Source organism: Carica papaya, chromosome 1 (assembly GCF_054855325.1).
Source record: "Carica papaya isolate Zhongbai chromosome 1, ASM5485532v1, whole genome shotgun sequence".
NCBI classification, from domain to species: Eukaryota; Viridiplantae; Streptophyta; class Magnoliopsida; order Brassicales; family Caricaceae; genus Carica; species Carica papaya.
In genome coordinates this window covers 29,803,098-29,825,817 of record NC_142309.1, presented here as the reverse complement: position 1 = coordinate 29,825,817, position 22,720 = coordinate 29,803,098, and the positions used below count along the sequence as shown (strand labels likewise).

General features: G+C 35.7%; 1 protein-coding gene, 1 long non-coding RNA gene and 1 other non-coding gene across 33 annotated transcripts; all 3 read left to right on the top strand.

The window, feature by feature from the left end:
* The first annotated feature begins 630 nt into the window (after positions 1–630).
* Positions 631–1,486, top strand: LOC148270544 (uncharacterized). Its single transcript, XR_015812864.1, has 3 exons — positions 631–793; positions 962–1,219; positions 1,355–1,486. It is a non-coding gene; the product is annotated as an uncharacterized LOC148270544 (long non-coding RNA).
* A 788-nt stretch (positions 1,487–2,274) lies between these two features.
* LOC110818241 (putative N-acetyl-gamma-glutamyl-phosphate reductase, chloroplastic) lies at positions 2,275–21,302 on the top strand. Of its 31 annotated transcripts, XM_088210256.1 has the most exons (20): positions 2,275–2,414; positions 2,496–2,919; positions 3,663–3,770; positions 3,901–3,987; positions 4,108–4,158; positions 4,322–4,359; positions 5,850–5,934; positions 6,084–6,150; positions 6,303–7,010; positions 7,115–9,660; positions 9,784–11,192; positions 14,267–15,235; positions 15,401–15,451; positions 15,604–16,796; positions 17,641–18,078; positions 18,257–18,569; positions 18,842–19,357; positions 19,779–19,820; positions 19,963–20,188; positions 20,787–21,302. In XM_088210256.1, exons 2-9 carry the CDS (start codon positions 2,839–2,841, stop codon positions 6,434–6,436), a joined length of 651 nt encoding a protein of 216 aa, XP_088066382.1. In that variant the 5' UTR covers positions 2,275–2,414; positions 2,496–2,838; the 3' UTR covers positions 6,437–7,010; positions 7,115–9,660; positions 9,784–11,192; positions 14,267–15,235; positions 15,401–15,451; positions 15,604–16,796; positions 17,641–18,078; positions 18,257–18,569; positions 18,842–19,357; positions 19,779–19,820; positions 19,963–20,188; positions 20,787–21,302. The 31 variants fall into 31 exon arrangements, with proteins under 31 accessions (XP_088066382.1, XP_088066389.1, XP_088066394.1 ...); XM_088210263.1 differs by lacking the exon at positions 17,641–18,078; XM_088210268.1 differs by lacking the exons at positions 17,641–18,078; positions 18,257–18,569.
* A 190-nt stretch (positions 21,303–21,492) lies between these two features.
* On the top strand, positions 21,493–21,615 carry LOC148270543 (small nucleolar RNA snoR77). The gene has a single exon (XR_015814802.1). It is a non-coding gene; the product is annotated as a small nucleolar RNA snoR77 (small nucleolar RNA).
* Positions 21,616–22,720: the final 1,105 nt, after the last annotated feature.

The window sequence follows — 22,720 nt, the reverse complement described above, 5'->3', positions numbered from 1 at the left end:
CATAGTCTATATCATAATTGTAGAATTTTATGCATCCTGGGTTGCTCGTGATGGATTTGTAATGGCTAGCTTTTGAATAACACCTATAAAATAACTAATTTTTCATTTTTTTCTAATGTACATATAGACTAACTGTGACCAGCGTATAAAATTGTCACCATTTAGATAAATGGTGCTAATTTGTACGGGTGAGTTCAGAGGAAACTCAAGGATTGAACATTAGGTGGAGGCAAGGAGCGAGTGGTCAAAATTCCTGACATGATAGATGTATATTGATGTTATGATTGCTATAAGAACAGCTCTTCAGAGTTTGGCGAAAAATGACGAAAAATAATTTTATTATGATACCATGTAGATTGAGAATAAAATGAGTAGAAATATTCTAATTTTAATTTTCTTTAATTTTTTTTTCGTACATTATAAGGTCTTCTATTTATAGCATAAAGACATTTTATATAAAATGAAACTAACTACACCAAAGATCCTACAAATCTTTCTACTCAATTTTTTTTTTAATTACTAATTTTTATAGTCAATTATTACATATTAATTATAGAAATATTATTAGATACTAATTTAGAAAATAAATATTAAGAATCTACAAAATATTTCAACAGTATTTTTCTTTTAGATTGATCTAAATATTTAGAAGGAAGGCCTCGGTGTTAAGTTGAGGCGAGCAGAACTTATTCTTTCACGTGTCAAGAATGAGCTTGCTCGTTACCGTGCTGCTGTTGGAAAAGCTCCAGATATTAATTTTGATGAGGAGCAACGACTGAAAAGCAAATTGAAGGTTGGTATGCAGATAGAGAGAAGAATTTAAGGCTAAAAGAAGAATTTATGTCAAATATGTGTGGTTAAAGAAAAACCATTATAAGATAAGCAAAACAAATGGGATTAGTTTGTTTTCTCCATACACATCTCTGATACATGGGGTGACAGCATCCTGGATTTGTTACAGGAGTTTGAGGATGACAAGGTCCAACTTGCCGGAAAGCTCGTAGGCCTCTGTACCAGTATTTTAAAGGTATGTGAATGGCGATTAGCCACTTGGACATGTCCAGTTCAAGTTCACCTCCAACTTAATCTGAAATATCAGGTAGCTGGAATAAAAAAACCTGTTCCTGAGATAAACCCTGATGCTGCTGAGGAGGCATTGGAGTGCCTTAAGAACAAAGTGACTTCACTGGAACGAGAACTGGAAAATCTGCGTTTGAAGGTAAGTGTTCTACATCTCTTCAACTCTTAAAGCAGCTTGTTCTTGTCTAATATTCCATCCAACCGAATTCCAAACAGCATTCTAGTACGTGATGACTCACTAAACTTACATAACCTGCAAAAAAATTCTCTACAGAATAGAGTTTATAGCGAAAGAAACCGGCTATCTGAACTGATGCCCCAGTCCTCGCCATTAAGCTCAAGGACCGATGAGAGCTGTCAAACTCCGAGGGAGGGTAGCTCAAGCTCCATTTTTTTCTGCTTTAGATAGATAACTTTATTCACAGACTTTCATAAGTTATACACACTTCTCTGCTAGCCACCTTTACAGTCCATGAATACAGTTGGGAATTTGTGATTATTTTAGTGCTCATCCCATCCGATATCAGCTTGAGTTGTATGTATATATATCCTCTTCAAGACCCTTTATTTTGAAGTTCCAGTGTAAATTATCTTTATTTTTTTGACTAATCAAAGGCAAGTGTTCATACAATTCAATGCCAATCAGTATTCAATAATTCTTTTTCTGTTGTGTGGTTGTTGTATGTACATATAGCGCAATTATTGGTTATATACATTGAATTGTATCTATGTTTGAGAATTTTCTTCATATTGATGGATTTAAATTTTCACTTGTTAATAAAAAAAAATGTAAAAATATTTAATTTGATTGCTACTTGATAGTTTAAGTTTATGTTAAAAGATAAAAATTAAATTAAATATTAAAAAATATAAATATAGACAAAAAAAAATATTTTTTTAATTTTTGTTAAAGATAAAATAAAAAATTAAAAAAATATATTTTTAAAAATAATTTGCGTTTTAGTATGTGAATAATATTTTAAATTTACTAACTTAATGTTTTAAAATAAACATATAATTAATTTATTATTGCTAAATTTATATTTATTATAAATTATTTAAAAATTTAATTCATAATGATTGATAATTAATATTTATATAAAATAAAATAAACAAAATAAATATTCTTAAATAATTTAAATTATCACAACAATTTTTATTAAAAGAGATTTTTTTTTTCTCCCCCCCCCCCCCCCCAAATTTACTAATAACCCTAGTTCTACAGCCCGAGTCCTCTTCCAAACCCGCCTTTACGGACAAAACCCTGTTTACAGTGGTTTATGCCATTGATGCACTCTTCTTAATTCCACACCCTGAAGCATCTCATTCTCGAGGTAAACGACTGCGTTGAACTTCCACAGCTTTTCTATATTTCCAGGGCTGATTGCTGTTCTTTGGAATATTTGTATCTGCAGGGTTTGATTACAGAAATGAGCATAGGAACTTGTAGTTCGATTTCTTTTTAACCGAGGGTTTTTGTGGAAGGTTCCGTATTTCTTTGATTCTATGTTTGTCTCTCCACAAACGGCAAAAAAAGGAAATAGACTATTTCTCTTGATTCACAGCAGTGGCACCTGGAATTTGGGATTATTCTGCTCGATTTTTTTTAACAATTAAAGTTAAATTTTCGAACTTGTATGTTTACTTTTTGTTTTGGCTACGAGAGTTCGTATTCTATTTCAGGGAGAGGTTTTCAATGTAAGGCAGCAAAGTGTGAGGCAATTTTTAGGTGGAAATGTAGCTCTTTCATCAAGATGCATGAAGGTTTCTGGTAGCAATGAGTCTCAAAAGGATGTTCGCATTGGTCTTCTTGGCGCCAGTGGATACACTGGTGCGGAGGTTTGTGAAATTTCATGAATTCTTCTCTTTGAAGTTGCATCCATTTATACACACACACACACAGATATGTATCTGCACCAATCTTTTAGTGCTTAGCTTCCTTATATATGCATTGGGTTAAAACTGATTAAGAACCGGTTAACATGAAGAAGAGAAGAGCTTTATGTTCTCATACGTGCACCAAAGATCCATAATGTCCTCGGTAGAAAGAAAATAATGAAAGAAAAGTCAATATTCAGTAGTTGAATTTCATTGAAAAAGCTGAAGGTTGTGTTTTGATTAATTCCCACTCAATCACTTTATATACATAATTCCTATATTAGCCTTAATATACATAAATAGAACATAATGAACTGCTCCTAAGATACCACAGCTCCAACTTGAATTCTTTGATTGTAGAATTTCAATTTCTACTTTCAGTATAAGAGTTGTTTTCCACTACCAAAGACGTTAAGATGGTGATAAATCAATACAAACAATTATCTGCTAAGAGTTCATACTAAAACTAATATGCAAATTGATAATAGGAATGTACTAGGAATCAGTGGAATTGAATCCAAAACTGGGCAACAACTCTGTATTTTAGTGAAGGCATTCATGTCTCTTTTTCAAAGGAGTTTCCCAAATAGTTAGTAAAGATCTACATCTAGGGGTATTAAACTTCTTTTTTTTTTCTTTTTTTTTTTTAATATGCTGGATGTTTCTATATATTGGATGCCACAGATCTTTTCTCGTTCTGGCAGATTGTTCGACTCCTTGCAAACCATCCGTACTTTGGCATTACTCTGATGACTGCTGATAGAAAAGCTGGCCAGTCAATGGAATCAGTGTTTCCTCATTTGATAATACAAGTATGACTTGTAGGTTCGTCATGATAACGATGGTCATGTTAGTTGACTCTAGATTTTCATTCATATGCTGATGGTGAACCGTAATCATTTTGCTCCACCACTGATGATGCTTTTGTCACTGTTTTTTCAGGATCTGCCAAAAATGATATATATTAAAGATGCTGACTTTTCTAGTGTGGATGCTGTATTTTGTTGTTTGCCTCATGGAACCACCCAGGTTCTAACAGATTTGTATTTAATTGATTTAATCTGTTCTTCAAGACATAAAACATCATTTTTAAACTTGAGAAGGCATTCCTCGGTCTCTTAATGAACTATACTTGGTTATTTTTTGCAGGACATCATCAAAGGCCTCCCCAAGGAATTAAAGATTGTTGATCTTTCGGCAGTATGTTATTTCAAAAAAAAATTTTAAAGAATTTTATTTCAAAAAAAATCTTTCGGCAGTATGTTTTGAGGAATGCTATATCTCAAGATTCTTTTATGTTTCTTACATGCTTACAATAATACTCTCAAAATTTTGATAGATGCTTATCTCAAGTCATTTTCAGGACTTTCGGTTGCGAGATATTGCAGAGTATGAAGAATGGTATGGCCAGCCACTCAGTGCACCAGATTTGCAGATTGTTTCCCTTCTACCCCCAACCTTATGTCTCTTTTTTAACCTCCAACCATTTAAGATGTTTTTTCTACTCAGCAAAAATCTGAATTAAAATCATATTTCCACTTCATATTGTAATCAAGTGCAGCTAGCTTCTTGACTAAGTGTCTAGAACCGTTCTCCAAAGATACTGCTGACTATATGCTGCTTTTGAGGACTTCTCTAGCTTATATCCAATTATGATTTTCTGAAGAGAGTGTCATTTTAAAGTCTAAAAATCAGTGAGTGAAATATGGGAAATATACATCAAGTCTCACTCTCTATGTGGTTAGAAGCCCTAGTCCCTAGCATCAAACATGGTTAGCTTCCATGTACAATTTCATTTTGCAATTGGATGCATCCAACGCTTCCATATAAAACTTTGGGACTATAATTCAGGCACTTCAAGAAAGGTAGACAGATGATAGCTTAGATTCTCAGGTACTTAGCTGAACTTCCCTGTTTTGTGTTGCTTTTGTGGTGATTGTATTGCTGCTACAAATTTTATATGCTGCTGGCATGTAGTTCCAAGAAATCTATTTAACAAAAGAACACTATCTCTTTTATGTTGAGAAACTGAGAGTTACACTTACAATGTGCTGACTACATTTACAAAGCATGGTAATTTGCATGCTGTTAGAGAGTAGAAACTCTTCTTTCTTTCTGTTTGACAAGGCCACATATCACTGTACTTGTCTTTTCTCTGTCAGGAAGTGTTATTGTTATTGTTGTTCACACATTGATTCTTTATGTTAACAAGCCTCTTTACCTGAGTTCAGAAAGACAATAACAGTTCGAATGCTTGGAGTTTCTTCCGAATAGTGGCAACTCAACGGCATTATTCGTTGTAACCCAGACATGCATGATAGCTCTACTTAGGTATGCTGTTATCTCTTTTCTTGGTTTGCTGGTAGGTTATACCGAAAATTTTAATTCTTGAAATTGGTTGAGCTATCATGCATGTCCGGGTTACAACGAATACTGCGGTTGAGTTGCCACTATTTGGAACCTAAAACTTTGCACCAAACTTCAACATGGTCAGTTGATCTTTTAGACTTGTACGTTTGCTATTTCAAGTTTTTCGTTTAAAATCTTTATCCAGTGGCGATTCAAGGATTAAAATGCAGAGTAGAATATTTTACTTCGAATGCTAGGAGAATAACTATATGCTGAATTTGTCTTGGTTCTAATCATTGTTCTCATATAGATCTTCAAAAAATTGACCGAGAAAACTATTTGAGAGAGCTAAACCTTCAAAGTCTATCGGACCCAATGTTGAGTAGTCTAACCAAACTTCAGATCTTGTGGGATCTCTTCTCTGTTTTTTTTTTAAAGCAATATCTGTGGTTAAAAGAGATTGGTACGTTTAACATGCAAGGCAACTACGGAGCCTGGCGTAACCGCGTCAATATTATGTTGCTGACTTTTCTTTGCTGTAGGTACTTAGTGGGAAACTTGTTTAAGCGGAAAGAACGGAGTTTGTTCCAGTGGCTATCTACACGAACAACGTGTGCTGCGCGGAATGTGAGTATTATGTTACCCTGGATTGTCTTGAAAATATTTCTCTCGCTTTTACTTTGTTTAAGAAACATTTGTAGTTGTACAAAATTAACGTTTAGAACATGCGAGACGGTTAAAAAGCTACAGATAACAGGGTATGCTCATTTTGCCAGCCTTTCCTTGGTGCAGCAAATTGGAGCGAGGGTGAAGCCTTCCTAAGTGTAGAGCTACAGATTGAAGGTTTTTGGACCCTACTTTATTTAATTTAATAGTGGAACTTATCCTTCTTGGAAAATAGTAAAAGAGGCAATCGGACCTGCTTTGTTGTTGTTTACTAGAGACGTGTTACTGAAAGGAACAAATGAGGTTTCTTCCCGTTGCTGGTTGTGCAGGTGACGAGTGCGGCTGCGTGGCTTCTGAGTGTGATTTTACTCCGTGTACATTATCAGGGAATGGAGTTTTTACTCTTACCGAGTTTTATTTTATAGGGTTGTCGTCCCCGTATTTGTATCTGCAATTTGTGTAGTGTTGGAATGGAGGTTTGTGGCTTGAACTTCCATTTTGGTGGATCTTCGTCTTGGGAAATAATTCATTTAGCGTGGTCCAGTTCCAGTGGAGTTCATGGCAACCACGTTGGCTCTTAATAAGGGGACTGATCCATTGAATATCCTGCAAATTTTGTGCTTGACCAGGGATCTTTTGTCGATAAATAGATCTTCCTAAGTGTTGGTTGTAGTTAATTTGATTTTACCCACAAGTAGTCTTGTTCTTTTTATCTTCGGTATTAAACCCCTTGTTTCCTTGGTAGAAGCAGCTGTCTTTATTTCTATACGTGTCGTTTTGTTTACTGAAGCTCCTCTACAGTTTGCAATTTTTTTTCGTGCTTCAAATGATGATCCAATGTAGTGGTAATTCGCACTGTTTCTGTTGCAAAATGAGGAGTCAGTATTCTGCATATTAGTGAATGATTATTTATACTTTGTGATGCTCTTGGAAGTCCTTTAAGCATGGCTTGATCCTTGTTCGTGTCTCTCTGATTTGTGGGCGCGGCTAAAGGATATCCTTGGTGCAGGTGAAGTTTGTGATTGTTATTTGAAGAGGTACCCAATATCTGGCCATTCTTCGTTGTTGTTTTCTTTCTTGTTACATGTTATTTTCAGAGGTGCAGCTATTTTTATTCCATATTTGTCTTATTGTTGGGCAGTGATGTGGAGATTGTGGTGGGGGAAGTGATGCGCAGGGTAAAGAGAAGGAAGCTGAGAAGGTTGGTGTGGAATATATTATCAGCAGCCAAAACCAGGTGATTTTGTGGTTTCTGGCAACGAAAATAAGCTCGGTGTGAATATTGGATCAGAATTGTTGGGCACCAGGTTGACAAAGGGGGTTCTGCCCCAGGGAGATGTGATTTGAAAAATGATGCAGAGGAGGAGTTCGTGGTTCGTGGGAAGATGGGAATTGTCAAGGACTGGGAAGGCCAGTTGTGGAGACTGGGAACTGTCCCTTTTGCTGAGGTCCGGTGAAGCTGTACAGGTGCTTGGTGGAGCAGACAACTCGTCACGCACCCGTCTGTGTGGATTTGCCAGAGAAGGAATAGAAATTGAAAGGAAATTTGGTGGTGCAAAAAATCTGTAAGTATTATTTATGAAGATTAAGAGAATAAATAATTTAAAATTAGATAACTGTTTAAAGAATTTTAATAGAATATATTTGTACATATAAAATTTTTTTAATAATACGCGTATTATTTAATAAATTTTTTAGAAAAAAGAATTATTAAAAATTGTATTGTAATTAAGGGTGTTTATTTTGTTGTGGTTTTTTATTATAATATTTGTATTTAAAAAAAATATTTTTGTAGTTGGGTGAGTAAAATATAAAATGTTTTTGATAATAGTTAAATTGAAAATTTATTTTTTTATAAATTTAAAATAAAAAATTACAAAAGTTACATGAATTTTTATTAAGCATAAATGTTATTATTATTGTATAAATAATAACATATTTTCACAATTATTTATAAAATTATTTTTAATGGAAAACTCAGTAAGGCAGTAAAAAAAATATTTATCTTTTTAATTTTCTCTCTCTGCCGCTCCTCATCTTCGGTCTCTGGGTTTCCTTTTTTCTGCCCCTGAGGTTCCGCGTGTTTATAAAGCACAGAGGTTGCGTCACGGAGACGCACCTCAGCTCCTCTATAAAAGGGCTGAGACTCTCTTTCCTCCTTACGCATCTGCTGTCTCCTGATCCGGTAAGGTTTTCTTCTGATTGCCCATTAGATCTGGTCCCGCTCCGATCTTCTAGAGATTGGAGGCGGTCTTCATTCTCTCTGAACGGAAGAGTGCAGAAAATAGGGCTCTTCTGCTTCCGAGTCTTCTCTCTTGTGGCGATTTAGAGGTTGCGTCACGGAGACGCAGCTCAGCTCCTCTATAAAAGCGCTGAGACTCTCTTTCCTCCTTCCGCCTCTGCCGTCTCCTGATCCGGTAAGGTTTTCTTTTTGATTGCCCATTAGATCTGGTCCCGCTCCGATCTTCTAGAGATTGGAGGCGGTCTTCATTCTCTCTGAACAGAAGAGTGCAGAAAACAGGGCTCTTCTACTTCTGAGTCTTCTCTTTTGCGGCGATTTAGAGGTTGCGTCGCGGAGAGGCAGCTCAGCTCCTCTATAAAAGCGCTGAGACTCTCTTTCCCCCTTCCGCCTCTTCTGTCTCCTGATCCGGTAAGGTTTTCTTTCGATTGCCCATTAGATCTGGTCCCGCTCCGATCTTCTAGAGATTGGAGGCGGTCTTCGTTCTCTCTGAAGGGAAGAGTGCAGAAAATGGGGCTCTTCTACTTCCGAGTCTTCTCTCTTGCGGCGATTTAGAGGTTGCGTCACGGAGACGCAGCTCAGCTCCTCTATAAAAGCGCTGAGACTCTCTTTCCTCCTTCCGCCTCTGCCGTATCCTGATCCGGTAAGGTTTTCTTTTTGATTGCCCATCAGATCTGGTCCCGCTCCGATCTTCTAGAGATTGGAGGCGGTCTTCATTCTCTCTGAACGGAAGAGTGCAGAAAATAGGGCTCTTCTACTTCCGAGTCTTCTCTCTTGCGGCGATTTAGAGGTTGCGTCACGGAGACGCAGCTCAGCTCCTCTATAAAAGCGCTGAGACTCTCTTTCCTCCTTCCGCCTCTGCCGTCTCCTGATCCGGCCGAAAATGCTAAATTACCCTCAGCCTGCTGTGTAATTGTCTCAGTATTACTCTTTTGGGCTCTTACAAAGCAATGGATCCAAATGTTGCACGAGCTGTTGAGTAATTTCCAACTGGTTTTGGTGATTTGCTTTTATTAGTTGAGATAAAAAAAAATAAAACGAATTATTAATTTGGTTTCGGCATTATAAAAAAAAAAAATTGTATTTGAAAAATATTTATGTAGTTAGACGAGCAAAGAAGAAAAATGTTTTTGATGATAGTTAAATTCAAAATTTAAAATAAAAAATCACACTCAATACATCTTGGTGCTGGATTCAAATATTTGCTTTCGAAAAAAGAAACTTACGTACGTGTATTAATATCGGTGCCTGTGCGCATTTTCAAAATTTTCACGAGTCTGCTGGATTCAAATAATGTATCGTTCTTGTTTCTCTCACGCTTTTTGGTTGTATTTGAGCAATAATTTGTCAGAGGCAGCAAGCCAGATCTGGAAATATGGCAAGTTTTTAGAAATTGGTGCTGCGCGTTTAATCATCTTTAACCAACAAGACCTTATGCTGGTTTTCAGGTAATTCTCTTTTGTTTCGCTCCCTTTCAATCTTCTTTAAGATCTCAGAATGGAAGTCCCCAGCTTCCTATCTCTTAGTCTCCTCTTAAACCTGAAGGTCATTATTTTTGGCCCGTCCAACAGTTCTGTTGCAGTCAAGAGAAAGGTTTCCAGGATATGCTTGAGATGCTTGCCTCGTACAAGGAGGGGGTGTGTACCATGTGGGAACCGTGTTCCCATAATCTTGATTCTGTCCGGTTCCATCCAAAGTGCATAAAGAAACCTAGTTCCCACGCTGGAAACTGATAACAGTGCTCGGTATTTTATGTTTATTACCAGTTATTGTTAATTTATTGCGTGACTTTCATGGGAGTTGCATAAATATGTCTTGATCCCTTTTCTTGTTCTTTGATTTACCTGGACCATATTCTGAAAATATTGTAATCGTCGCTCGGTAAGGTTATGGATTGCTGGTTCAAGAGGTTTGCAATATCTATTTTCACTCGTATCACTTGGTGCTGGATTCATATGTTTTTCTTCTGTAATAAAAAGTTACGTATGTGTATTAATACTGGTACCGAGGGGGCACTGCGCACTTACAAAATTTTTACAAGTCCGCTGGATTAAAATAATGTGACGTGCTTTGTTCCTCTCGGCGCTCTTTGCTTGTATTTGAGCAATCATTTGTTAGAAGCAGCAGGCCAGATCTGAAAATATGGCAAGTTTTTAGAAATTGATGCTGCGCGTTTTAGTTGCCAACACGTTCTTATGTTGGTTTTCAGGTAATTCTCTTTTGTTTCACTCCCTTTTATTCGTCTTTAAGATCACGGAATGGAAGTCCTCAGCTTCCTTGTCCCCCACATCTTTGAGTCTCATCTTAAAGCTGAAGGTCATTATTTTTGGCCTGTCCAGCAGTTTTGTTGTGGTTGAGAGAAAGGTTTAAAGGATGCATGAGATGCTTGCCTCGTACAAGGGTGTCTATTATGTGGGAACCGTGTTCCCAAAATCTTGATTCCGTCTGGTCCATAGTCCCTGCAAAGTCATTCCATCCAAAGTGCATAAAGAAACATAGTTCCCACGTTGGAAACTAATAATGTTGTTCCGTACGACGTTTGTTACCAGTTTATTTTTTGTTTGATGTTCGCGGGAGTTGTATCAGTATGTCTTGATCCCTTCTCTTGTTTTTTGATTTATAGGGACCATATTCTGACAATATTATAACGCTCGCTCGGTAAGGGTGTGGATTGCTGGTTCGAGAGGTACGCGACATCTCTATTTACACTCGTATCACTTGGTGCTGGATTCAAATATTTCTCTTTGGAAGTAAAAGTTACGTATTTGTTTAATGTTGGTACCAAAGGGGTACTGCTGCGCATTACAAAAATTTCTACAAGTCTGCTAGATTCAAATAATATTTCTCTCACGCTTTCTGGTTGTATTTGAGCAATAATTTGTCAGAGGCGGCAGGCCAGCCAGATCGGAAAATATGGCAACTTTTTAGAAATTGATGCTGCGCGTTTGCTTTACCAACAAGTTCTTATGTTGGTTTTCAGGTAATTCTCTTCCGCCCCGCTCCCTTTTAATCATCTTTAATATCTCAGAATGGAAGTCCTCAGCTTCCTTGCCCCCCGGGCCCCACTTCTTTTAGTCTGCTCTTAAAGCTGGAGGTCATTTTTTTTGACGTTTGTTGTAGTCAAGAGAAAGGTTTCTAGGATGCATGAGATGCTTGCCTCGTACTAGGGTGTCTTTTATGTGGGAACCATGTTCCCGTAATCTTGGTTCTGTCTATGGTTCGTAGTCCCATATGAACGAGGATGCTGTGTTCTCGGGATTTTTATCTGATGCGAGAAAGGTCGTCATTCTTTATTTCGAAGCCACATTAGATTGATTTTGTGTCCCGGTAAAAGTGCCCTACTTTATTTTATTGAAAGTGAGAGTAAATTGATTTATTGTTTCAAAATAAATTTGCGTCCGTGTTTAATGGAAAATTTTACGATTTCTTCGGAGAAAGTAGAATTCCCCATGTCCTTCGGGTAGTTGGAACTTAAAAAGAATGTGCTTGGATCTTCTAACAGCAAGTAAATATTTTTGGGCATTGTTTTAAGGTTCTTGCTTCCTTTGGTAGAAAATAATTTTTTATGGTGTTCCGGTCCTGAATTATTGCTCAGAAACTGAAAGCATGTTTTGTAAATCTTTTAAAAAATAAATGCGCCTGATGAACAAGAAAATTTCCCATTCTTGAGAAAACAAAAAATGTTCCCTGGTCCCCCGGGTAGCACCAACTGTGAGAAAATGTGTCTTGAGCATTTTGATTCCTAGTAAATATGTTTATGTGTGTCGCTTCGGCAGTGAAAGCTATCGTGATGGGCACCCTTTCTCTCTTAGACGTTGCAATTGGATTTTCTAGTATTTGATAACCATTTTACAAAAGATATGTATGCTCGGTTTTGGGAACTTTCAGATTTAGTTTATTGGAGAAATGTTGTTGGTATGTGTTTTGAAGCTTCATTCATGAAATATAGTTGGTGAAGGATCATTGTGGGCCGGGTCTCTTGAGTAGAAAACATTATTTCTGCAGCCCTTGCATGCACAATGAATGTTTTATCTGAGATTCTCGGTCCAAAATGTAAGAGCTTCAATTCCATATTAAACTACTTTTCAGTCCCAAAATACTAGGGAAGCCAATATTTCATTTTGAAAGTTAAAGGGTGTTGATATGTGTTTTGAAGCTTCATACATGAAATATAGCCGGTGAAGGATCACTGTTGGCCGGGTCTCTTGAGTAGAAAACAGTATTTGTGCAGCCCCTGCATTCACAATGAATGTTTTATTTGAGATTCTCGGTCCAAAATGTAAGAGCTTCAATTCCATAGTAACTACCTTTTCAGTCCCAAAATACCAGGAAAGCCAATATTTCATTTTGAAAGTTAAAGGTTGCTGATGTGTGTTTTGAAGCTTCATTTATGAAATATCGTTGGTGAAGGATCATTATTGGCCGGGTCTCTTGAGTAGAAAACATTATTTCTGCAGCCCGTGCATTCGAAATGAATGCTCTATTTGAGATTCTCGGTCCAAAATGTAAGAGCTTCAATTCCATATTAACTTACTTTCAGGCCACAAAAATCTAGGACAGGCAATATTTCATTTTGAACGTTAAAGGTTGTTGCTGTGTGTTTTGAAGCTTCATTTATGAAATATAGTTGGTGAAGGATCAAAATTGGCCGGGTCTCTTTGAGTAGAAAACATTATTTGTGCAGCCCTTGCATTCACAATGAATGTTTTATTTGAGATTCTGGGTCCAAAATGTAAGAGGTTCAATTCCATATTAACTACCCTTTAGTCCTAGGAAAGGCAATATTTCATTTTGAAAGTGGAAGTTTTTGTCGATATTTCAAAACAAACTTATGTGCCTCGGTGCATGAGAACGTGAATCTTGATTTTTTGTGGCAAAATGAAACTGCTTGCAACCCTCAAGATGTACAGCCTCAAAAAGATGTGGCTTAAAATCTCAAGCCAAAGTTTGGGTGCGTCGGTTTGAAAGTGAGAGTTTCTTTGATCACGCACTTTCTTTTGGAGAGTTAGGCGACGTTTCACTTAGTGGTGGCAATATGCTCTCCCAATCTATTTTTAGCGCGGACAGAAAAAGTTTCGTGCTAGGTTATGGGAATCGTCATTATACGTGGAAGAGGTTGCCGTTCTTTATTTTGAAGCCACATCGATAATCTAGTTGCAGCGTCTTTCCTCTGTAGAGGTGCCCCGATTCGATATTTTGAAACCGACACTGTATTTACTGATTCTTTTAAAATAAGTGTGCCCCTCGGTATTCAAGCAGAAGTTTCTCTGTTTTTTGGGGAAGAGTAAAATTGCTCTGTTCTCTTGGTTGGTTGGAACATAGAAAGCAATATGTTTGGATCTTTTGATTGCAAGTAAATATTTTTTCGGCACGTGGTTTTAAAGCTTTTTGGCTTTTGTTAAAGAATAGTTTTTTTAAAAAAATATATATACAAAAGAATAGTTTCCTGTTTTGGAAGTTTCCTGGTTTGGGAAGTAAATGAGACTCAATTTATACTTTAAAACCTAAAAGCTGTTTTTATGCATTATTTATGGATAAATAAATGCGTGACTTGATGCACAAGAAAATGAATTTTGATTTCTTGGGGCAATGTAAATCTGCTTGGGTCCCTCTCGCAGTTCCAAGTTTTAGAAAAACTTGCATTGACAAAGATTCGAGGATATTGTGACAGCACCACTTCTGACACGGTAACTTGCTTTCAATATTTAGTTTACGTAAGGCATACGAGATGTGTTTTGAAGGTTTTGAAACCCATGGTCTGTTGCTGCGAAAATATATCATTCGGAGTCCCGTATTCAGAAAGTAAAAGGCCTCGATTAATCTTTTCGAAAGCTAGCCTGTCCATTTATTTTTTGAAAACGATTTTTTTTGTTGGTCCCCTGAGCAAATGTTCCTCAATTTTTTGGGGCAATGTGAGATTTTGCAAAATGTCCCTTGGATAATTCTTTCTCTAGCAAAATGTCCCTTGATCTTTTAGTTGGAAGTAACTATTCTTTGCTATGTTGGTTTAATTAAAGTTTCTCTTGATCTTTTGCTTTCGAAATAAATCTGCAGGTGTCCCCACAGGGAAATTGTAGCAGTTGGAAAAGTAAGTGGAGGTCAAGTAATTTTTTTAGAAACTGAAGGCGTGTTCTATCGATTATTTTGAAAGATAAGTGTGCCTTGGTGCAAAAGAAAATGACTTTGGATTTGCTGCAGCAAAGCAAAACTTTTTTGATGCCCTGGGTTTTCGGAACTCTAAAAGTTGTGGTTTGGACTCTTGATTCAAAGTAAGTGTTTTTGAGAATACGTTGGTTTAAAGGAAAAGTAACTCTGATAACAAACACCCTTTCTCTTGGAGAGTTGGCAGCCTTTCTCTACGTAACTGGCAGTGTGCTTTCTCAATCATTTTATTGCTACGGGCGTAAGACATGATTGCTCGGTTAAAGGAGATATTCATTTTATTTGAGAAAGGCCTTCGTTCTTGATTTGGGAGCCAATTTAATGAACTTCAATAAAAGTGGGCGAATTCATTGACTCGCAAATGAGAGTGCTTTGGTTTATTGTTTCAAAATAAATGTACTTTGACTCCTAGGCAACGGTTTTTTAAATTTCTCGGGAAAAAGTAAAATTCATCCTCGCTCGGCCAGTTGGAGCTCAAAAAAAGCATGCATGTATGCTGAATTTGTCTTGGTTCTAATCATTGTTCTAATGTAGGTCTTCAAAAAATTGACCGAGAAAACTATTTGAGAGAACCAAACCTTCGAAGTCTATCGGACCCAAAGTGTAGTAGTCTAACCAAACTTCAGACCTTGTGGGATCTTTTCTCTGTTTTCTTTTTTTTTTTTTTTAAAGCAATATCTGTGGTTAAAAGAGATTGGTACGTTTAACATGCAAGGCAACTACGGAGCCTGGCGTAACCGCGTCAATATTATGTTGCTGACTTTTCTTTGCTGTAGGTACGTAGCGGGAAACTTGTTTAAGCGGAAAGAACGGAGTTTGTTCCAGTGGCTATCTACACGAACAACGTGTGCTACGCGGAATGTGAGTATTATGTTACCCTGGATTGTCTTGAAAATATTTCTCTCGCTGCTACTTTGTTTAAGAAACATTTGTAGTTATACAAAATTAACGTTTAGAACATGCCAGACGGTTAAAAAGCTACAGATAACAGGGTATGCTAATTTTGCCACCTTTTCCTTGGTGCAGCAAATTGGAGCGAGGGTGAAGCCTTCCTAAGTGTAGAGCTACAGATTGAAGGTTTTTGGACCCTACTTTATTTAATTTAATAGTGGAACTTATCTTTCTTGGAAAATAGTAAAAGAGGCAATCGGTCCTGCTTTGTTGTTGTTTACTAGAGACGTGTTATTGAAAGGAACAAATGAGGTTTCTTCCCGTTGCTGGTTATGCAGGCGACGAGTGCGGCTGCGTGGCTTCTGAGTGTGATTTTACTCCGTGTACATCATCAGGAATGGAGTTTTTACTCTTACCGAGTTTTATTTTATAGGGTTGTCGTCCCGTATTTGTATCTGCAATTTGTGTAGTGTTGGAACGGAAGTTTATGGCTTGAACTTCCATTTTGGTGGATTTTCGTCTTGGGAAATAAGTCATTTAGCGTGGTCCAATTCCAGTGGAGTTCATGGCAACCACGTTGGCTCTTAATAAGCGGACTGATCCAGTGAATATCCTGCAAATTTTGTGCATGACTAGGGATCTTTTGTTGATAAATAGATCTCGGGGCGGTTGGGCGGCCGTTCATCAAAACTAATTTTACCAAACTAGTAGAATTCTTGTCGTAGTTTAGATTATTGGAATTTTTTTTCCTTTTTTGATGTTTTATTTTTGTCTGTTGTCCTTCATTGCGTGTTAAGCATTTGTCCTTTATATTACTCTACTCGATTTTAGCTTTTTCATTTGATAATTTTGTTCGCATGATCTGATGCTGGAATCAGGTTTCAGGTGTTCTGCATGTCACGTCTGATTTGTTAATATTTTTCATCTCATTAGGTAATTATCATATCGGCATTGGTAGTTGATATTACTCTGCCCAATTTTAAATTTTATTATTTTGATAATTTCGTTCACATGTGCTGATGTTACAATCACGTTTCAGGTTTTCCGCTTGCTAGCCATTTTGTCATAATTTGGTCCCATGACCTGTTATATAAATTCTGATTTATCCTTTCAAATGGTGCTTTTTCTCACAGCTAAAATCCTCTCAAAGATGAGTTCCCGTTTAATAATCCATTGGTCAAGGTCGGTAAGAGAAATTCAACCGTAGAGATGTGTGGAGAAGTGTATCGCATAGCTCCAGTTACTCTTACTCAACAGCAGCAAGCTTTCCATCAGAAAAGGAGATCTAGAGCATACCAGTGGAAGGGACCAACTGTGTTCCTTAAGGACGCGGATTCCATACCTCCTGATGTAGACCCCAATACAACCAGATGGATTCCAGCCAATCATTTTTTTGCAACCACTGCAGCTGACATTGATTAGACCTCTGGCACAAAACAATATGTATCAGGAGCATGGTGTTCCATTTCGTATTCAGGCTGAGCATGAGGCAGTAGAGAGGAAGCTTGAAGCGGCTTGAATGGCATGCATGGTAACAGAGAGTAATTTTTCACTATAAAATGCCCTAAATAACCATATACATTCTTCACTGAAGTTGCATCGTACTGAATAACTTACAGTAAATCCTGTAGAAGGTCGGAAGCCTAACCCATAATGAACTAATGGTGAAAGCACCAGCGGGCTAGTCAGTTTGGGCATAAACCTAAAATTGAGTTTCTCTACTTGCATTATCTCTTATCAAAATATTAATCCTGTAGTTTCAGGTGCTAAAGATACTTGCAATTATGGAAGTAGAAACCATACTGGTAAACCTATGATGCGCCCTTGACTTTCGATTCTAAGGCCTTGTTTTACCAGGACGGATTTGAACCTTTCTTTGTTTTTTTTTTTTTGACAATTTTGGAGGTGGGTTCTGGATGTTTGCTCATATGAAAATATGAAATTGATTTACCAGATCAACACCATATAACAGAATTTACGCTATCCGAACTTTATTCTGGGTTATTCTATTGCTTTTAAGTTATTAAGGTCTGAAATATATATATATTAAAGTAATTTCTTTATGTGTGTCAGCTTTCTTATTTAGGAGCGAAAGTTTATTGGAGTTATATTTACTCAAATTTTGTCCCATTAATAATGATAACTACTTATGACACGTTACTCAGAAAAAATTATTTGTTGTTGTTTTTTGCATGGAGAAAAATTCAATGACCCTTTCTTGTATGACACCTTTAGCACCCATTCCTATTCAACAATGCTCTATGCAAAGGTATTCTTGTATGACACCTTTAGCACTCATCGATACCTGCGGTAAAGTACAAAGAAAATAAAAGAAAAACGGCCCACAAACTGTTTCAACCACTCATTCTTGACAGCTGCAGCTTGTCTAGTGCCAACAGCAAAGAACTCTGTAATGACTTCGAGAGGCATGCCTTTGGTTTCTGGGACTTTCAGGAACACAAAGATCCAAGAGATGAAGCACACAATCGAATATATGCTGAAGACGCTTGCTAAGCGTTTTGAATTGATCATTGCAGGCAGAGCGTATGTCACAATAATGTTGCCGACCCAAAAAATCGTGGCACAGATAGGAATGCAAATGCCACACCCTTGTAGGGAAGATCACAGTGCAGAGGATATTTGGAATTGGCCCATATGCCATGACGAGGCCGCAGATGTGTGATACACAAGCTGTTGGCGTTGCTGCATTTATAACTGTGCTCAACTTCACTAGTGGGCCAATAACTAGAATGATTAGTGACACTATTAGTGCAGGAATTGTCGCAAGTAGCAGCCGCCTGGCAATGAAGGATGTGAGTTAAAGAGAGAGTAAAATATTATGAGCAAATGCATCTTGGGAGACACTGTATATGCTATATTTATCTGTTGCTATTGGGGAAACCAAGGCTCTTGGTCCACCTGATGGCCACAAGCCTCTGAGATTTTTTTAGTGATTTGATCAATTAAGAACTATTTTGCTTTTGCATGCAGATTTTCAAGTACGGGAATGCAGGAAACTCCAAGAACAAAAATAGATAAGCATAAAAGAAAAATAGGGGTTGGAGTTTGCTTCTTTTGCTAGTAAATCATGGTACCAATAGAAAAGGCAGCTGTCAATGCTAAAATGTGTAATCTTGCCACTATTATTCATCACAAATTCTATTCGCATGTCTAGAAAATTTTTTTGGTCAGATCGATGCACATTTCTAATAAACATGTCCTGGATTTTGTTATGTTTTCCTTTTTCTTAAGCTTTGTTGCAGCTGTCATGGCAATTATTCGAGACCATTAACTAGTAATTCAGGTAACTTCATTGCAACGGCGTGGCAATTGAGGTGTTTGGTTCATATATTAAATTATATTTTTTGTTATTAAAGCTGGTCTAATATGACTAAAACACATCTTGAAATTTTTTATTTAAAATTTATGAGAATTTAAAAATTATTTTAGAAAATATTATATATTAATTTTCAGTTTTATTTGTTAATAAAAAAAATAACAGTAATATAATTATATTATATATATTTGATGGCTTTTTTTAATCCTATTTATAACTTCTTCTTTTTTACTATAAAGGGGATTGTTTAAAAGAGTGAAGCTCGGAAAATGCAGCCGACCCCCCATCTCTTATCCTTATTATATAACAGAAGCTACGTACTCATGAATCATAAAATCTTATATTGAGAAAGCGAGAATTTTCTCGACAGAGGCTGTTGCCTTCGTCGCCTAATTCTAGGTACGTAAATTTTGTCAATCGAAGCGGAAGCCTGCTATGCTGTTAATGCTGCTATCTATTCTCTTTTGTATGGTTGTTGTTTTGTTTTGATTCCTGTCATATGTTTTTTAGATCAAGACCACTGTATGTGAATTTTTTTTTTTTTTTTTCTTTGTCGGAGTTCTCATCATTTTGTTTTTTCTTTTTGTATTATTGAGATGAAATTGTTAGTTTGAATCCTGATAGCTCAAGAGTGCTGTTTAGTTTTTTGCGCACCGGCAGGCTTGTCACTTCTTCTGTTGAAGTTGGCATAATGGCTGATCTAATGTGGTAGGCTATGTGGTTTTACACAAGTTAACATGCAGCACCTGTAGAAGGTAATCTCTTCACTGGAAATGTTGAGAACTTAGTTAATCCATTTGTTGATTTGCATGACTTTGTTCAATGAGTTTAGTCAAAGATGCAAATGGAAGGTTCTTAGATGATTTTTTTTTATTTAGTTGTTGTGGTACATTAGGTAATGACTGTATAGATTTATGTTAGATACATTTCTTCGACTATAGTGAAACAGAGAAAACGAACGACCATTATTAGTAACTGCTTGGAATTCAGTTGCTGATCTAATTAATGTTAGCTATTTACTGAGAGGATTTTTTTTGTTTTTGTAATCAAAGAGAAACTTACTTCATTTATTGTGACCCATTTCTTGCTGTCACATTCAATTATATTCTTTTAGCATTTTTGAAATTTTCGAATTTGCGTTGGTTTTCTTCTTCTTTTTTCTTGTATTTGTTATAGGGGCGGAGGGGGACAGAAGAGGGTTTTATCTCTGCTATGCTGGTAAGATTTTTCTTCATTCTGTTATTTTTTTTACTCGAGGCTTCTGAAAATTAAAACCACAAAAAAAAATTAAGAAAAGAAAAAAAAAAAAAAAACCGAACAAAGAAAAGGGCAATTAAATTGCCAGGAAACAATTTTTCAGGTACCTGGGGTGTGGAAGGAGGGAGCCCAGGGGAATAAATTTGCTGGGATATACACACGTCATGCAGAAAATCAGCACTTTGTTTGGGTGCAGCAGTGATGGACCTGGGTGCTCTACGCAAGCCCACCAGCACACTCACCAGTGAGCGCGTACATAATGCATTGTGCCCCCGTGCATTTGCCCCGTCGCTGTTTCAAGCCATTATGCCTCAGATGACATCAAAAAAGTAATTTCAACCTCATCTGATATTTTTGTTATGTAGGACAAATAATGTTGATTTGTTTAATCAGGGATTTAGAAATAAAATGAGACATCGCACCTAGAGTTTTTTAAACATCATATTTAAGACGTTTTAAGAATCACACTTAAGTGTTCGATTGTATTATTTTCTTTAAATATCTTTTTCTAACTAGAGATAGATTAAAAAATAATAAATTAATAAAATTAAAAATATTAATCTTAATAAAAATGAGAAATTAACACTAATAATGTTAGAAATCCTAATAAGAATAAAAATCTCAAGTTACTAAAATTAAAATAATATTCTTAAATAATAATTAATTATAATTTTTAATTTTTTAAATTACGTTTTTTACTCTTCACGCTTGGTGAATTTTTAATTAAAGCATATGCCCTTTATAATTTTATTCACATGCGCTGATGTTGGAATCAGGTTTCAGGCGTTCTTCATGTCAAGTCTGATTTGTTAATATTATGTAATCATTGTATCCGCGTTGGTGGAAGTTATATTACTCTGCCCAGTTTTAGTTTTTATCATTTTGATAATTTTGTTCACATGTGCTGATGTTAAAGTTACGTTTCAGGATTCCTGTGACCTGTCATATGAATGATAAAGGGCATATGCTTGAAGCAGCACAAAATGTAAGCAGCTTGAATGACATGCATGGTAACAGAGTAATTTTTCACTATAAAATGTTCCAAATAACCATATATTCTTCAGTGAAGTTGCATCCTTACTGAACAACTTACAATAAATCCCGCAGAATGTTGGAAGCCTCACCCATAACGAACTAATAACGAAAGCACTAGCAGGCTAGTCAGTTCGGGCATAAACCTAAATTTGAGTTCCTCTCCTCGCATTATCTCTTATCAAAAGATTAAACATGTAGTTTCAGGTTCCTAAGATACTTGCAATTATGGAAGTAGAAACCATGTTGGTAAACCTATGATGTGTCCTTAACTTTTGATTCTAAGGACCTGTTTTACCAGGAAGGAACTAAACATTTCTTCTTTTTTTATGGGTTCTAGATGTTTGCTATTGATTTACCAGATCAACACTACATAGCATAATTTATGATATCTGAACTTTATTCTGCATTGATCTATTGCTTATGAGGTATTCGTGTCTGAAATATATATGTTAAAGCAATTACATGTCTAGAAAATTTCTTTGGTCAGATTGATGCACATTTCCACTAAACATGTCCTGGATTTTGTTCTGGTTTCCTTTTTCTCAAGCTTTGTTGCAGCTGCCATGGCAATTACGCAAGACCATTCAACTAGTAATTCAGGTAACCCCGTTGCAACAGTTGTGGTAATTGAGGTGTTTGCCTCATATATTAAATTATGTTTTCTGCTCTTCACACATGCTGAGATATGAATTTAAGCTGGTCTAATAAGGCTAAGCGCATCTTGAAACTATTAAGCCTTATCTTTACTGAAATCTAGTGGAGACTTTTCATCAAAACTAATTTTACCAAACTAATAGAATTCTCGTCCTAGTTGACATTATTTTGGATTTTTTTTTCCCTTTTTTCTTTCCTGATTTCTTATTTTCATCTGTTGTCCTTCGTTGCATGTTAATCATATGTTCTTTCCCTTCTGCACCTCCCCTATTCAGCCTGATCCAATCATCCTGTCACCATAAAGATTTAAGATAAACCAAATGTGAGCAAAAACATCTTTACCTTTTCTTTTATTTTTAAAAATTTTTCTTCCTAAAAAGTTACAAGGATTATTGAACTAAACAGATTATTGGTCAAACTTTTACATATTTCTTCTTAGTTGGTAGGTTTTTCTTTTTTTTTTTTGAAAAAAAATGTTACATATAGTTTTTTTACTGATTGATGATCAATCAATATTGCCTCTTTAATGGTTGAAATTTGCAGTGGGTTACATATTTATCTTTTTGTTCATGTTCTTTCCTAATTCGTTAATTTCTTTGAAAATATATAATGACTGCATATTTTTAGGATGTATTACTCTATATTTATGTGATTTATTAATTCGTATTTTTATAATTTTTTACTATTTATTTTTAGGAGTGTTTGTTGATTGTATAGTAATTCGAAAGTATGTATTTTATTACAAAAGAAAAATAATATTAACAGAAAATAAATAAGAATTAATTAAAAATGTTATGCAAATTTAAATTTTAAATCAATGTAAAAATATTTGTTTTATAGGTTTATTATTTTATTTTATGTATATAAGATAACAATATTAGCTAAAATAATATATTTTATTATAAAAATAGAATAATATTGTCAGAGAACAAGTATTATTAAATAGGAAAATATTAGTTAATTTATCGTATATAGAATTATAAATATATTTTAATTTATATAATAAAATTTTTAAGATAAATATTGATATTTAATAAGTATTGTAATATTTAAAACATTTTTAAAAAATTTGTAGGTAAATTAAAATTAAATTTTATTTTCAAATTTAAAATGTTTAAATAGGAAATTTTTATAAAAATTAAAATATGGTATTTATTTTTAATAAAATATTA